This window comes from Somniosus microcephalus, chromosome 25, assembly GCF_052327205.1.
Source record: "Somniosus microcephalus isolate GS21.2 chromosome 25, FLI_Smic_1.0, whole genome shotgun sequence".
NCBI lineage: Eukaryota > Metazoa > Chordata > Chondrichthyes > Squaliformes > Somniosidae > Somniosus > Somniosus microcephalus.
Window position 1 is genome coordinate 50734662 of NC_141011.1, and position 16790 is coordinate 50751451.

The window sequence follows — 16790 nt, forward strand, 5'->3', positions numbered from 1 at the left end:
CTAACGGGACGCAAACCAACTAGCGCCCAGGCGCGGCACTGCCCACGCCTCCAGCAAAATTCAGCGGGAGGTTATTGGTGGCGCTAACTGGTAGCGCCCTGTGGCGCTGCGCCGCCGGCGATGACGTCATTGGTGTGCACAGCGCCCCACTCACGCCCTGGCCACGATCTTTGGGAGCGCCCCCTGACTTACCGCCGGACGCTATGTCCGACGGGGTCAGTGGGGCGTACCTGCGGCCGGGGAGGCGCAATTTAAAGGCAAGGTGAGGGGCGGCCATTTTTGTTGCTGGCCGCCTGCCTGCGCTCCTGTCCCAAACCTCCTGAAACGCCCCCCCCCCGCCCGGCGGAGTGCTGGCTGCGCTCCAAGAGCCCGACACTTCTCTTGTGCAGCGTGACCTGGAGCCCAGCTCAAGGCCCCTCCCCTTTAAGAAGAGGAGCCGCTGCGGCACATAACGCCGCAATATTGACTCGCAGCGCCCCAAGAGGGATGCAGGGCGCTTCCAGTAGCGCCCCGCTTCCCCCTTGGGGCGCAACCACTCAAATTCCAGTGGGGGAGCGCTAATTTTTCTGGGGTTAGCGCCCCAATTGGCGCGCTACTCAATTTTTAGCCCAATTTGCCTTTAACAAATCTCTCTAATTTCTCTGCAAATTTGCTCCTCCATATCTTTCCCACTATTTGGTGGTCTATAGAATACACCTAGTAGTATAATGGCACCTCTATTATTTCTTAACTCTAGCCATATAGATTCTGTCCTTGACCCCTCCAGGACATCCTCCCTCTCCAGCACTGTAACATTCTCCTTGACCAATACTATCACACCACCTCCTATCTTTCCTGAACACTTTTTGTAACCGGGAATATTTAATAGCCAATTCTGCCCTTTTGTGAGAGAGGTCTTAGTTATTGCCACATCATATCCCCATGTGGCTATTTGTGCCTGCAGCTCACTTACCTTGTTTACTACGCTTTGTGCGTTCACACCCACTGTAAACCCATCTTAGACCATCCTGTATTCTCTTTGGTTGACCGTGGTTTGATATACAGGAGACTTTGTTATATCCGGCACCGACGGGACTGAGCTGTTGCCGATCTATCAAAACTGCCGGACATACCAGCGTTAATGTTGAAGCATATGGAGGTTTTCATCTCCGTATCTGACAACAAACACTGTTGCTTAGCAACAGCTTCTAAACAGTCGGCCCATACCTTAGAAGCGTCTCTGTAGCTTAGCAATAGCTTTGAGAGACTTTGCAGAGCCTGACTGTTGGAAAAAAAAGCCACGAGAAGAAAAAAAACCTAACAAAACGGCTGCTGATTTCTGCCGGTAGATCGAGGTTTCCGGACATCCAACCTCCGGATAAACCAAAGTTTCCTGTACTTAGAACATAAGAAATAGGAGCAGGAGTAGGCTTAGTGACTTGCTCTCCTTCCCCCCCCCCCTTCCATAAACTACCATGAGATGTTTGAAATGTTAAATCTGCTGTACAAGTTAGTTGATACTGCCCTTTCGGATTCATTCCAGTTTAGCTCTCATGAATAATTGCAAGAATCGTTGTATTTGAATTGGAACTTGTTTTCACTAAGAATCCATTTGAAGAATCCTCTTAGTGCAGGACACCATCAAGGTTGAGAAGAGTAAAAGTGAAGACGAGGTAAATCTGGAAGTGGTGATTTGATGCTGCCAACTTTGGGTATTAAAAGCCTGACGATTACTGGAGGAGTGAGAGGCAGCTGTCAATAAGCCCACCACACGCCTGTGAGAATGGGAATTCAAATGTAGCCAAATTTGGAATGAAACAGAAAGTGGGTTAGTTCCGAAAGTTTGTTGTTGCTTTGTTTTGGAGGAGAAAATACCTATTTCTATTTCTCCTTTCCTTTTCTGACTAACGCTGGAATATGGTTTCATGGATGCCCTCGGGTACCAAGCAGGCAATCTTCAAGCATTGAACCTAAATAAGTGGAGTGTTGGGCTACCCAACCATGGTGGCCATCGTAGCCAAGCCTGCTCTGTCCCTACTGGACCTCCATATGCACTCGCTCTCCAACAGGAATCACTGACTACAGTGAGCTGCGGGAGTCCTGACTCATTTGTACGTGACCTCCCCTCTCCCAGTCTAGAAGCACCAAGATTAAATGTAGAAGCCCTCCAGCTACCCCAGCTGAGATGAGCTCATTTTGGGGGATTGTATCTGGAATGTCCCTGGTGGGGTAGGGCTTATTCTACATTCGGCAGTGAATTTACCAACCGATCCCTTGGGGAACCAATTTTGGAGATTTCTCGTCAGTGGCTGTTATCTAGGTTGGGTTGGAAAGATGAATAAAAATGTTAGCTGATTTAAGCACTAAAGCTGGGAACTTAAAATGCCATTAGCATGACTGATGCCATTGGCCTCTTTATTATATAATGCTCATTAAGAAGGCTCTATTGTATTTTCAAGACAGCATTTTCACAAAATGTATTGCCTTGTGAAGTGAATGTAATTTTAAATCCATTAATTCTGTTCTTCACATTGTGACCCTGAATGATGAAAGTGTAATTGGAGATCTTTGTTTTTACCTTTTGTGTTACATCATCAAGAAAAAGGGGTAATCTTATTTTGCTCATTAGTGCAGTTGTTTGGGCTGAGTAAGATCTATTTTAATAAAGTTACAACATGAAACCTGAGCTGAGCATGAGAGAAGAGTAGAAAATGTCTTGATCATTTCGGACACAAAAATGCATTGTCAGACTGCCTTGGCCGCAGGTTCCTCCAGCTGAGATCTCCTTTATACTGACAGCTGACCAAGAAAATCATCCTCTTAAAGCAGAGTGAAGCCAAGAGCTGTGCCTTACACAGGTTCAGGTGTCTAATGTTTGAAGGTCTGCAGATCCTGTATTTCTCTCTCGAAGTTATTGCAAACTCCGTATTTGGTACTTGGTACCACAGTAAATTGATCGTAATTTGTAATGTCTGGAGGCTTGAATAAGAGGCAGAATGCAAGTAGATTTGGTTTTCACATCTGAGTTTTGCGTAGTACGTATAATCAGTAATTTCATTTAATTTCTAAAGTGCTGAAATTAAATCCAGATTTAACTTGTTTACAATTTAGCCTACTAATCCATTGCCTGTTCTTTATACAGTTACACCAATAATCTATGGAAAAGCCCATGTAAAATAATCTAGGGTTTATAAAGTTCAAAGATAAATGTGATACTGGATTTGTAATTCACTCCTGTAAATATTTGCCTGTATCCAAATGTTGCTGTAAAATGTAGCGTGCATTTCGCCCCTCCTCGCCTCCTCCCCCAAAAAAACAGATGGATGGCTCAGTGGGTAAATGTATAATATTATGTGACACCGAACAATGTCTCAGCAAGGTCCCGGTTTGGTTGATCCTTGTTCTGGGTTCAGTAGGCTGAAGTCAAAGACCGACCACTGGACATCCTCCCAAAGCGCTTTACAGCCAATGAGGTTCTTTTTGAAGTGTAGTCACTGTTGTAATATTGGACAGGACACTGGGGATAACTCCCCTGCTTGTCTTCGAAATAGTGCCATAGGATCTTTTACGTCCAGCTGAGGGGGCAGACGGGGCCTCGGTTTAACGTCTCATCCAAAAGACAGCACCTCCGACAGTGCGGCACTCCCTCAGCACTGCGCTGGAGTGTCAGCCTAGATTTTTGTGCTCAAGTCTCCGAGAGGTGCTACCAACTGAGCCACAGCTGGCACTTATGCAGCTGGTGGGTTACTACGATTGGGCTTGGTGTCCCTGGACTAGGAATAGGCAAAAATTAGCAAGGGTTTCTACTCATTCCTGTCCTTTGACCCTCTTGTAAATGCATGGCTGTGGACGGCAGGTGCGTTCAGAAAACAAATGCAAATGGGTCAATTTTGCAGATGATCCCAAACTTGGAGGGGCACTGCAATCAAAGGAGGTGACTTAGAAATGACAGAATGAGTTTGACAAAATATGTAAACGGGCAGATGAAATTTAATGCAGACACATGTAAAGTATTACACAGAGGAAGGAAAAATTGCTGGCACACGTACTCCGCGAATGGTTGTGAAATAGCTAATGATTTAGCTCAAAGGGATCCAGGAGTCTTAATAGACTTAACGCGCAACATATCCAACCAATGCAGAGCTGCAGTCAACAAAGCCAATAGAATGTTGAACTACAGAGCCAAAACACTGCAGTACAAGTCAGAGAAGGTTATGATCAAACTGTAGTGCTCTGGCCAGACTGAATATGTCTAATTCTCGTTGCTGAGAAATGAGGGAAGACATTCATAAGAACATAAGAAATAGGAGCAGGACATTTTACTAATCTACGTATCAAAATTGATGTACATATCAACATGTACACTATTGCTTCCTGTGACATGAGAATCTGCAGATTCTTTGTTTCTTTCAAAAGAACGATTGTTTTCTCCTCCCAGTGTTCTCCTCTCTCATCTTCTGTGGGCACTGACTCATGCTGACTTACAGTTCCATAGTTGCCAGTAGCCCTCCCACACACACGGCCAATCACCACATGCGAATCTACATAAGAACATAAGAATTAGGAGCAGGCGCAGGCCATACGGCCCCTCGAGCCTGCTCCGCCATTCAATAAGATCATGGCTGATCTTCGACCTCAACTCCACTTTCCTGCCCGATCTCCATATCCCTTGATTCCCCTAGAGTCCAAAAATCTATCGATCTCAGCCTTGAATATACTCAACGACTCAGCATCCGCAGCCCTCTGGGGCAGAGAATTCCAAAGATTCACAACCCTCTGAGTGAAGAAATTCCTCCTCATCTCAGTCTTAAATGGCCGACCCCTTATCCTGAGACTATGCCCCCTGGTTCTAGACACTCCAGCCAGGGGGGAAACAACCTCTCAGCATCTACCCTGTCAATCCCCCTCAGAATCTTGTATGTTTCAATGAGATCACCTCTCATTCTTCTAAACTCCAGAGAGTATAGGCCCATTCTACTCAATCTCTCCTCATAGGACAACCCTCTCAGCCCAGGAATTATTCAAGCATTGCAAACAGTGTAGGGAAGAACCAGGAGGCTGATCCTTGTGTCAGGGGCCTGAGTTGTAAGAAAACATTGAAAATATGTGGACTTTGTCTGAGAGGTGCCTTATGATATATGCATTAGTTTCTGGAATACTGCTTTAAGTTAATTTGAAACTGTTGCAAAAGTGGCCAAAAAGGCTTTTTGGCCTGATAGCAGGAAGTTCTTCACACAAAGAGTGAGCAACACTTGGAATTCATTTCCAGATGGAGCAGTGGAGGTGAAAACCCTGGTGTCATTTAAGAGACAATTGGATGTTGTAATGATGGGACTGTAGGCTTCATTTAGGATGGATGAGTTAAGGTGAGCCGAAGGGCCTTCCTAATCTGCAGTTATCTTGTGATCTGCTGAAGCCTGGGTTGGGCTTGACTGTGACGGCCCCTGTGGTTTAAATGACCCACCGGGTCCTACTCAGCGTCACACGTGAAGAACAGCAATTTGGTTGAGGCATCAGAGGATGGCTGCTTGTCAAACTTTACTGTAGAATGAGTCTCTGTTTTCTGGAGCAAGGAGTTAAAATCTATTGGGGAAGAAATAGAGAGAAGTGTAATGGGCATTTTGCAAATATAGGACAGTAATCTAAAACATGCTGTTGAGGTGACAGTATTTTTTAAATGAGTGAACAACTAAGATTTTACTGGCTAGCAAGGTTCCCTTTAAGCTGCCCAGTCGCGCAGGGGTCCTGCGCAGCCGGTGAGCCAACTATTAAATTGGATAAAACCGTGCATGCGCGAAATTTTGAATGGGCCGCACCGCCCGTTAAAGGGACCCAGAAAAATATTGCAGGGAACGTTGCTGGCTAGTGATGAATGTATTTGTCGAATACAGGGTTCATAATTATTTACATCAAATAGTACAGGTATGATAGGCAGTAGGTTTTTTTTTGTTTATGGGATGTGGGTGTCGCTGGCAAGGCTGGCATTTATCGCCCCTTCCTAATCGCCCTTGAGAAGGTGGTGGTGAGCCGCCTTCTTGAACCGCTGCAGTCCGTGTGGTGAAGGTGCTCCCACAGTGCTGTTAGGGAGGGAGTTCCAGGATTTTGACCCAGCGCCGATGAAGGTTAGCTTGGTTTTAAAATGATCAGGTCCTGGCTTATTAGAAAGTTTTGAGGGGTAACTACGTTAGTGGACAAGACTAATTCAGTAGATGTAGTTTGCTTGGATTTCCAAAAGATGTTTGGCAAAGTGAGACTAGTAGGGAAGATTAAGGTTCATGAAATAGATGACAGGTTACCCTGATGGATGAACAACAGAAGGTAAATGATGGTGATGAACGCAATATGCTCTGCCTGGGATAAAGTCATCAGTGGTGTTCCTGAAGAATCTGTTCTGGGACCTCTGCTGTTCACGTTATTTGTGAATTAAAATGGAACATATCTATAATACTAGCAGCGTTAAACTTACCAATGACACGCAGCTATGTGAACAGGTAACAAGTAGAAAGGAGACTGATCATCTTTCGAAAGACTTGGACCACATGTGGATGGGTAGATGGATTTTAATGGAGATAATTGGAGGGCAATGTATTTGGGGGAAAAGTAATAATAAACATACGTAATATGAGAGGGAATTTGCTGGCAGAGGGCGGAAAGAATTTCGGAGTGATCATTCATCATACCGCATGAAAACATCCGGTAAAGTGAAACAATTATCAGTGAAGCAGATTGGGTATTTCTGGAGAACACTGGATTATTAATAACCTTAATAAATTAGATTGACTTTGTACAGATCAATGGTGGTGGCAGTTCTGGAGTAGAAGATAGGGTTTGGAGAAGACTAACCAAGCCCTGAGGGATTACATTATGAGGATAGGGTTTGGAGAAGACTAACCGAGCCCTGAGGGATTACATTATGAAGATAGGGTTTGGAGAAGACTAACCGAGCCCTGAGGGATTACATTATGAAGATAGGGTTTGGAGAAGACTAACCGAGCCCTGAGGGATTACATTATGAAAGGGTTTGGAGAAGACTAACCGAGCCCTGAGGGATTACATTATGAAGAAAGGGTTTGGAGAAGACTAACCGAGCCCTGAGGGATTACATTATGAGGATAGGGTTTGGAGAAGACTAACCGAGCCCTGAGGGATTACATTATGAAGAAAGGGTTTGGAGAAGACTAACCGAGCCCTGAGGGATTACATTATGAAGAAAGGGTTTGGAGAAGACTAACCGAGCCCTGAGGGATTACATTATGAAGATAGGGTTTGGAGAAGACTAACCGAGCCCTGAGGGATTACATTATGAAGATAGGGTTTGGAGAAGACTAACCGAGCCCTGAGGGATTACATTATGAAGAAAGGGTTTGGAGAAGACTAACCGAGCCCTGAGGGATTACATTATGAAGATAGGGTTTGGAGAAGACTAACCGAGCCCTGAGGGATTACATTATGAAGAAAGGCTCAAGTGACCAAACTTACTTTCATTTGAGGAAAAAAGATTGCGGGGAGACAAGATTCAGGTCTTTAAAATAACGAGAGGCGTAGAGAAGATTGAAATTCGCAGGCTATTTATCTTGGACAATGAACATAGAATTAGGTCACGAGTATAAACTTCGAAAGCCTCGAGCAAGGACAGAGATTAGAAAATGCATCTTCTCCCACAAGGTAATGGACCCCTACAGAACGTAGTTGATGCAGACTAAATTGAAACCTTTAAAGGGGAGCTAGATTTGACACTCTGTTGAAAGGGAGGACAAGGCAAGAGAGATTTTTTGCTGTTTTTCAGGAAAGGAAGGGGGACAGAATTACCGTTCCATAATGTTAGAGGTTTAACAGGTTAACATTAACATAGGAGAAGTCCATGAGAGAATAATCACACATGGACCCTGGAACGAATGGCTTTTCTTGCTCAAGACATTATGCCCCAAGAATTGGAAAAATCGAAGCCATCATCTTCGGTCACTGCCACAGACTTTGTACCTTTGCAACTGACTCCACCGCCCTACCCGGCCACTGTCTCAGGCTGAACCTGACATATTTGAACCCATGCTGAATTTCCAACTCCATATCTTCCCCATCACACAGACCGCCTACATTCCACCGCTATGACATTGCCCGCCTCCACCTCTACCTCAGCCTATATGCCACTGCAACCCTCGTCAATGCCTTCGTTACCATCTGACTCGATTATTCTCCCATCCTGCACCCTCCCTAAACGTCAACTCATCAAAAACTCTGCTGCCCGTATCCTATCCTATCCTGCATCAATTCATACTCGCCCATCACCCCTGTCCTCGTTGATCTGCATTAGCTCCTGCTCCCCAATGCCTCAGAGTTAAAATTCTCATCTTCATATTTAAATCCCTTCACGGTCTTGCCCCATCCTATCTTTGTAGCCTCCTCCAGTCATACAACCCCACCCCATCGAACTCTGTTTTACTGACTCTCGCCTCTTGTACATCCCTCACTTCCTTTGCCCCAGTATTGGTGATGATTGAAACTTATAAAATTCTAACAGGACTAGACAGACTAGATGCAGGAAGGATGTTCCCGATGGTCGGGGAGTCCAGAACCAGGGGGTCACAGTCTCAGGATAAGGGGTAAGCCATTTAGGACAGAGATGAGGAGGAATTACTTCACCCAGAGAGTGGTGAACCTGTGGAATTCTCTACCACAGAAGGCAGTGGAGGCCAATTCATTAAATATATTCAAGAAGGAGTTAGATATATTTCTTAAGGCTAAAGGGATCGAGGGATATGGGGAGAAGGCAGGGACAGGGTACTGAATTTGGATGATCAGCCATGATCTCATTGAATGGCGGAGCAGGCTCGAGGAGCCGAATGGCCGACTCCTGCTCCTATCTTCTATGTTTCTATGATGCCTTCAGTTGCCTAGACACGCTCTGGAAGTTCCCCCCTCTGCCTTTCCACCTCCCTGTCCTCCTTTAAGACCATCCTTAAAACACACATTTGACAAAGCTTTTGGTCACTTCTCTTAATATCCCATTTTTGGCTCAGCAGTCATTTTGTTGATCGGCCCTGTAAAGTGCCTTGAAATGTTTTTCTATCTTAAAGTTCTATATAAATGCAAGTTGGTCCTGTTCTTTTTATAATGGCAATGAGGACAATAAATTGAATTCTGTTATGGATGAAGTTCATACCATTCACCACTTATGCCAGTACACAGAATATGTTCAAGTATTTGGTTAAATGTGACCAATATCAAATATCTAAAGTTCCTTAAAATAATGGAAGGTTGGGCATTTTTTGTGTGGGAGGGGGAGGTACATAGGAACAGGAGAAGGCCATTCAGACCCTCGAGCCTGTTCTGCCATTCAATGAGATCTAACTCCATATATCTGCCTTTGCCCCATATTCCTTAATACCTTCGGTTAACAGAAATCTATCAATCTCTGCCTTAAGATCATCAATTGACCCAGCATCAACTGCTGTTTGCGGAAGAGTTTTCCAAACTTCTACCACCCTTTGTGTGCAGAAGTGTTTCCTAATCTCGCTCCCGAAAGGCCTGGCTCTCTTTTGGAGAGGAGGGTTCTGACACACAGAAAAATTCTGAATATAAGATTGTGTTGAACGAAACACACTGTTGCATTTCTGGCAGTTTAAGAATTTGAATTGGAAATTTAAAAAAACTGGCATCAGTGAAAGTAACTATGAAACATAGAAGATAGGAGCAGGAGCAGGCCATTCGGCCCCTCGAGCCTGCTCCGCCATTCAATGCGATCATGGCTGATCATCCAATTTCAGTACCTGGTCCCTGCTTTCTCCCCATACCCCTTGATCCCTTTAGCCTTAAGAAATATATTCAACTCCTTCTTGAATATATTTAATGAATTGGCCTCTACTGCCTTCTGTGGTAGAGAATTCCACATGTTCACCACTCTCTGGGTGAAGAAATTCCTCCTCATTTCTGTCCTAAATGGCTTACCCCTTATCCTTAGACTGTGACCCCTGGTTCTGGACTCCTCGACCATCGGGAACATCCTTCCTGCATCTAGTCTGTCCAGTCCTCTCAGAATTTTATAAGTTTCAATGAGATCCCCTCTCATTCTTCTAAACCCTAGCGAATATATGCCCAATCGACCCAATCTCTCCTCATACGTCATTCCTGCCATCCCAGGTATCAGCCTGGTGAATCTTCGCTGAACTCCTTCCATGGCAAGAACATCCTTCCTTAGATAAGGCGACCAAAACTGCACACAATACTCAAGGTGTGGTCTCACCAAGGCCCTGTACAACTGCAGCAAGACATCCTTGTTCCTGTACTCGAATCCTCTCGCTACGAAGGCCAACATACCATTTGCCTTCTTAACTGCCTGCTGCACCTGCATGCTTACCTTCAGCGACTGGCGCACAAGGACGCCCAGGTCTCGTTGCACTTCCCCTTCTCCCAATCTATTGCCATTCAGATAATAATCTGCCTTCCTGTTTTTGCCACCAAAGTGGGTAATCTCGCATTTATCCACGTTATACTGCATGAAGCTGCTGGATTGTCATAAAATCCCAACTGGTTCACTCCTGTCCTTTTAGGGAAGTAAACCTGCCGTCCGTGGCTACACTTCAAAAGTACTTCATTGGCTGTAAAACACTTTGGGAGGTCCTGAGGTCATGAAAGCGCTATAGAAATGCAACAACAACAACTACTTGTATTTATATAGCGCCTTTAATGTAGTAAAAAGTCCCAGGGCGCTGCACAGGAGTATTTTAAGACAAAAAAAATTTGACACCGAGCCACACAAGGGTAAATTAGGGCAGGTGACCAAAAGCTTGGTCAAAGAGGTAGGTTTTAAGGAGCGTCTTAAAGGAGGAGAGAGAGGTAGCGAGGCGTAGAGATTTAGGGAGGGAATTCCAGAGCTTAGGGCCTCGGCAACAGAAGGCACGGCCGCCAATGGTTGAGTGATTATAATCAGGGATGCTCAAGAGGGCAGAATTAGAGGAGCGCAGATATCTCGGGGGGGGGGGGGGGGGGGGGGGTTGTGGGGCTGAAGGAGATGACCGAGATAGCGAGGGGCGAGGCCATGGAGGGATTTGAAAACAAGGATGAGAATGCAAGTCTTTCTTCCCTACCTGGTCTGGCCGAGACATGACTCCAGTCCCACACCGCCGTGGTTGGCTCTTGACAGCCCCCCGGAGCAGTCTAGCAAGCCCACCATCAGCACCACCACCTCAGGGTAACTAGGGATGGGCAATAAATGGCAGTCTTGACAGTGACGCCCACAACCTGAGAATGTGGGGGGGGGGGGGGGGGAGAAAAAACTTTCAGGATGAAGTGCAGCTTTACAAAATTTTTAAGATTTTACATTATAATAAATTTATGAGAGCCCCTGGCATAAAATTAATTTTAAAAAATTTAAAGTTGTAGCTTAGTATGAAGGCTGACTTTATTTTCGCACTAAACATTCCTGTTTTCCACTGCGGCAGCATTTACCCTGATTCAATCCGTTCTGACTGCATTGAGTGCTGGCTGGAGAGCAGATGCCTTGTAATTGAAAACAAAGCGTCCTTTTCTTTCACATTGCCATAAATAGGTCATGATGCAGTAAGACATCCTTTCACAATTTGGAGCCAAGACCTTTTTTTTTGTAATAATATATATCAGCAGCTGAGAACAAAAGCCAGGAAGCCTTGTATTTAAAAAATAAAATAAATTCATGTACGTAGTTATACAGCCTGCGTACTTCAAAAGTACTTCACAGGGCAGTTATATTCCCCAGTATGTGTTGATGCAATGCTGACCGTCTTTGCACCAGTGCCAACTGCGTAGAGCAATTCTGGTTAGCCAAAGTGCTCTCTGGCAAGAAGTCTGCGACCACCTCCAGCAGGTGGGGATAACTGTAGCCAAGTGCAGGGCTAAATTTAAACTCGATTTTTAATGTTAGCAGGAGCAGACTGTGTGTCTCTTTTTTTAAATGTGATTCCAATGCATAGAGCTCCATTGTAATGGATAGCGAGTGACGTGGGGGCTAGTGTAGTAACTCGAGTGTGGCGAGCCTGTGTCGCTCTGCATCATTACTTGTCTCGGACATGGGTGCAGTCATTGGAGGGTATGAGGGGGATGTGTTCCCCCTTCACCCACATTGTGTTGCTGATGTCTCTCTCTTTCCCCCGCCCCCTGCTTCAAACCCTGCCTGTGATGGTTTCCCCGGCTGACCAGCCCCTACAACTCATGAGTGGTTGTGCCTCTCCTCGGAGAGCCGTTACTTCTAGCCTAACCAGCCTCTCGAGCTCCTTGCTTTCCCTTTCCAGCATATTTTATATTAAGATGTAGGATAAGAACATACAAATGCTATGACACCTTTGCTACTGCAGGAAAAAAGAATAATGAAGCAGCGTATGTGTGTACTAAAATAACAACAAAAAATGCTGGAAAAACTCAGTAGGCCAGGCAGCATCCGTGGAGAGAGAAACAGCGTCAACGTTTCAGGTCGAAGAACTCTGTTTCTCTCTCCACGGATGTTGCCTGGCCTGCTGAGTTTTTCCAGCGTTTTCTGTTGTTATTTCAGATTTCCAGCATCCGCAGTATTTTGCTATTGTATACTATCCTGTTTTGCTGTATTCCCTTGCTTTTATGTAGAATGAAAAAATACTTATTTAAGGGTTTTAATTGCAAGCGGAATTTTAAAAAACCTTTCTCAACTGGGGTGATTTTTGTGTGGATTTGCATGCATGGTTAATTTTGGTTGTGCGTACAGTAACTCTTTTGGCTTTTTACTTAACTCGGAACCTTGCCATCAAGTACTGTCGCAGCTTTGAGAATTGACAGCTTCTTCACTGCACCAGACGTGGTAACTCACTGCCATGAAATTAAAAACGATAATTTACTCAAACGAATTATCACTTAATGCACTGAGTAAATTGGGTTGGTTTGTGCGTGGCGCTCCACACTGACTGAAAAATTAGCAGCGAGACACACACACACCTGCCAAATAATAAAAGGGAGTTTTGCACCGACTTGTGTGTTGCGCTCCTGAGAACAGAGGTCTTTGGGATCATTTTGCTCACGTCACTGTGGTGCTGACACTCTTCCTGCACAGGCCAAAAATGTGCAGTGATTTCTCTCGGTTCTCAACTGAGCTGTTCTCTGGGCTGGGGGGGGGGGGTGGTGGGGGAGGGGTGACAGATTCCTGTCAGTTGAGCACATAGCAGCCCCGGCGAAGGGAAATCATGGATCCGTGCAGGTAAGCAGGATTTCTGGCATGAGAAGGAGCAAGGCTGGGATAAAGGGAGTTTGTGAATTAAACACGTTGTCGCTCGGCTCCGCTCCTGTCTGCTTGTTCGCTTTGGAGCGCAGCTCAAATTGATCGGTCATGCCTCTCAGCAGCACTAGTAGAAAATCATTATGTGGTTGCCACAGCATTCTTTTGTGCTGAGTATATTTGTTGCTGCCGAGCACAGATCTAGATTGCTGCGGAGCAATAACTGGTCTCTTAAAGTAGGCTGCACTCGGGAACGAGCACAGCATTGCCACATTGAAGTGTAAGAAAAGGTCTGAAATTTTAGATACTTAAAATAAAAAAAGATATAGCTCAGCTCAGTATTATCTATTATTTCCCCCTCCATCTTTAAAAAAAAAACCTGTTGAAATGCTGCCTTTCGTTGCACATCGCCATCCTGTCGATTAATCGCTGTGCAATAAGTGTCCCATGAAGGGATCCAAGCCTGTGAGCAAATGCAGCGCCTACAAGTTTCCAAATACAGTACTGTAAGCTCCAGAGTTCTCTGCAGTTCACTAGACGACAAACATGTGCTGCATAACACAAAAACTAGTAAGCAGCTGCTTTTGCTGAAGGGGTTCTTCTACCGTGTGTGTCACAGTGCTGTTGTCCTTTGGGTATAATGTCCCAGTTAGTTGCAGTAACCTTGGTCCTGTGTGTCACTTTGTGTCACAGCCTCAACCTTATAAATACGCTCTGCACGGATATGTAAAATTTAATATCTGCTAGTGACATAAAGGCAAACTTAATCGACAGTCTGTGAAAGCTTTGCACTCTTTAATGGACTTACAGCTTTGTAACTCGGGTCTAAGTACCCTTTCCAAATATACAATTTCATTATATCTTTTAGCCAGACACTGTATTACAGTATAAATCTCTCCGACTACAGAAGGAGTAAATCAGGAGAACACAGCAGCATTTGTGACGCTTCTCAAAACCGCAACTTTTGACCGTCAAATCTGAGGCGTTTGATAAGTCGAGGAAAAAACGTTGAAAATGAAAGGATCTCTCTTTTTTGAGCATGTGAGGAAATGTAGTGCTTAAGGCACAGCAGGTGTTGGGTTTGTTGCTGTATTCTGCATGAAGTGCGATGATAATGGGGATATTGCTTGGTGTAAGTTTGAAAACGATCGATTTTAATGACAAGCTCACTATTGCTTTGTTTCAAGGCCTATAATAGGCCAGGTGAACTGCAGATTCTGTGTCGATGCGTACAATGGGCAGTATAAATCTCTTAATTTGAAGTCGCTTAATTCAAATGATGATTGAACAGAAAACCCTCCTGTGTTTTATTTAAACTGCTTCATTCAAATTACTTGATTATTCACACTTAAGTGCAATAAATGACTTTGAATTTAGAGGAGTAGCCTGTAACTGGTTTGACGCCAAGCTGAAAGCAATTTGGATTTTGGCAAGTGGTATGAAACTATCTTGAGATTATCTTAACCACTTGGGCTTTACGCTGGCCACAGTGTATCTGCAGCCAGCACATAACCGTCGTTTTGAGCTCCGCGACGACCCCAGGCAGCCGACTGGGCCACCTCTTGAGTTCTGAATGTTCACAATAAACTGCGGAGAATTGGCTTCTCAATAACATTACAACCTTTTGCTGGCATTCCAACGCTGGTAGGTGGAGCTCCACACGGGCATTTAAGTTCACACAGGCTGAGCTTAGCTTTGCCCGAGCACAGAGTGGTGCGGGGCAGGCCGTACCATGCAATGCTGTCAGCCTGTACTCCCTAAAGCCAGTACAAAGTCACCCTAGGTCCCAAAATGGGCATCGATGCATTTTCTTGCATAAGATGTGCTTTTTTATTACATTTTTGAACAAGAAAATTATTTATTTAAACATGTTTAAGCCTTTTGCAGGTCGTATCACTCAAACTGCAACATCTAGCATCATTAAATTATGGCTTGAATTTTACTGAAACTTCAGAAACTCTTGAAGTTGTAGCATAGATGTATTTAAGGGGAAGCTAGATAAACACATGAGGGAGAAAGCAATAGTGTTGTGCAGATAGGGTGAGATGAGGAGGGGTGGGAGGAGGAGGCTCGTGTGGAGTATGGGCCGAATGGCCTGTTTCTGTGCTGTAAATTCGATGTAATCCTCACCGATCGTGGAGAAATTGCATGTGTTGTAGGCTTCAGGGAAACTGGGCGACGACTGAAATAACTCAGGCGGGGGCTGCTGCCCTCCCACTGGAAGGTGTTTTGTGCGAGGACAGGCTCGGCCGTGATGTTCCCCACTCTTAAATAAATTGCTGACACTCACTGCCTGAACTTGCATATGAAGATTGACCACTAGGATAAAGTTCCAGAAGAGTGACGGTGCCCCAGTACGATTGACTACCTCGTCCAGAGAGGGAAAGAAGTGAGAGGGGAATCTATACATTGTGGTTGCAAATTATATATAATCCGGGAAAAAACAGAACAGGGCTTGCCTTTATACAGTGCCTTGCACAACCTCAGGACGTCCCAAAGTGTTTTACAGCCAATGAAGTACTTCTGAAGTGTAGTCACTGTTGTAATCCTAGATTAGTATAGCACAGGAGGAGGCCCTTCGGCCCATCAAGTCTGTGCTGGCTCTTTTGAGGAGCAATAAATGTAGAGTGACCCCGACGTGACGTAATGTAGGAAACACGGCAGCCAATTTGCGCACAGCAAGCTCCCACAAAGAGCAGTGTGATAACGACCAGATAATTTGTTTTGAGTGATATTGATTAAGGGAGAAGTATTGACTGGGACACACTGAGCATAAGAAATTAGAGTCGGAGTAGGCCATTCGGCCCACAGTGTGTGAATTGCATTTGAAAATGATATGTCTTAATGCTCCCTCGATATAGGGGAGCGATTTGTACATCAGTCCAGTTATTGTTTTAATGAAACCCATAAGCATAGAGAGATATTTAAACACTTGCAATGTTATATATTCCAGAATTTATGGTATATGGAAACTGTTTCAGTTTTTATTTTTTGTAGACTTGTGTTATGGCCATTGCACACCTCTTTCTGCAGTTAACGGGAACCACTGACCAGCTGAAAAGTTTTATAGCAAGTTCTAAAAATAACGAAGCCTCCCTTTCCCAAGGGAGTAATTTTATGTGGTGGCCGTATCTACTGGAAGTCAGCTGTCCGTTGCCAGCAGTGCAAACGTGTGAGGTATTCAAAGCTGCCTGGTGTGTTGGTTTAAGACGCTCAGTCTCGAGGTTGAAGGTTGCTTGCTGCCTGCTGCACAAACATCATTTCTGGCGAATGGGTTTGCAGAGGTTTGCAACTTGGCAAAAGGCTTGCCGTAAGAGGGTAGAGGCAGAGACATGTCCTCGCATGTCCTCTTTCCCACTGCAAGCAAATCTTCTGAAAAGCTCCAAAACAAAGATGCGGTTTGGTTGTAGTGTCGCTTGTCATTTCACCTGCGGGATCTGACGTTGAATCCAGCCCAGAACAATGGATTGGAAGTCCTGTCCCTGTATGTCGTAGTGTAAGTACAGGCAGTCAAAGCCTAGTTGGTTGTGTTAATTTTTTCCACAATTCTCAATCTCCCTCCACCCCCCCCCCCCCCCCCAGGCACTAACTGGCATCA

The 16790-nt window shown here is 44.9% G+C and overlaps 1 protein-coding gene across 3 annotated transcripts in view; it reads left to right on the plus strand.

Moving 5' to 3' along the window:
* ctnnbip1 (catenin, beta interacting protein 1) overlaps positions 1-16790 on the plus strand; it is a 124866-nt gene that overhangs the window by 24805 nt on the left and 83271 nt on the right. For 2 of the 3 annotated variants that reach the window (XM_085967379.1, XM_085967378.1), the window contains exon 1: positions 13084-13174. The exons of the other annotated variant lie outside the window; for it this stretch is intronic. In XM_085967379.1, coding sequence (XP_085823505.1) covers positions 13161-13174 — 14 coding nt within the window. In that variant the 5' untranslated portion in view covers positions 13084-13160. Of the gene's footprint in view, positions 1-13083; positions 13175-16790 lie in introns of those variants that run through there. 3 annotated transcript variants of the gene reach the window in all.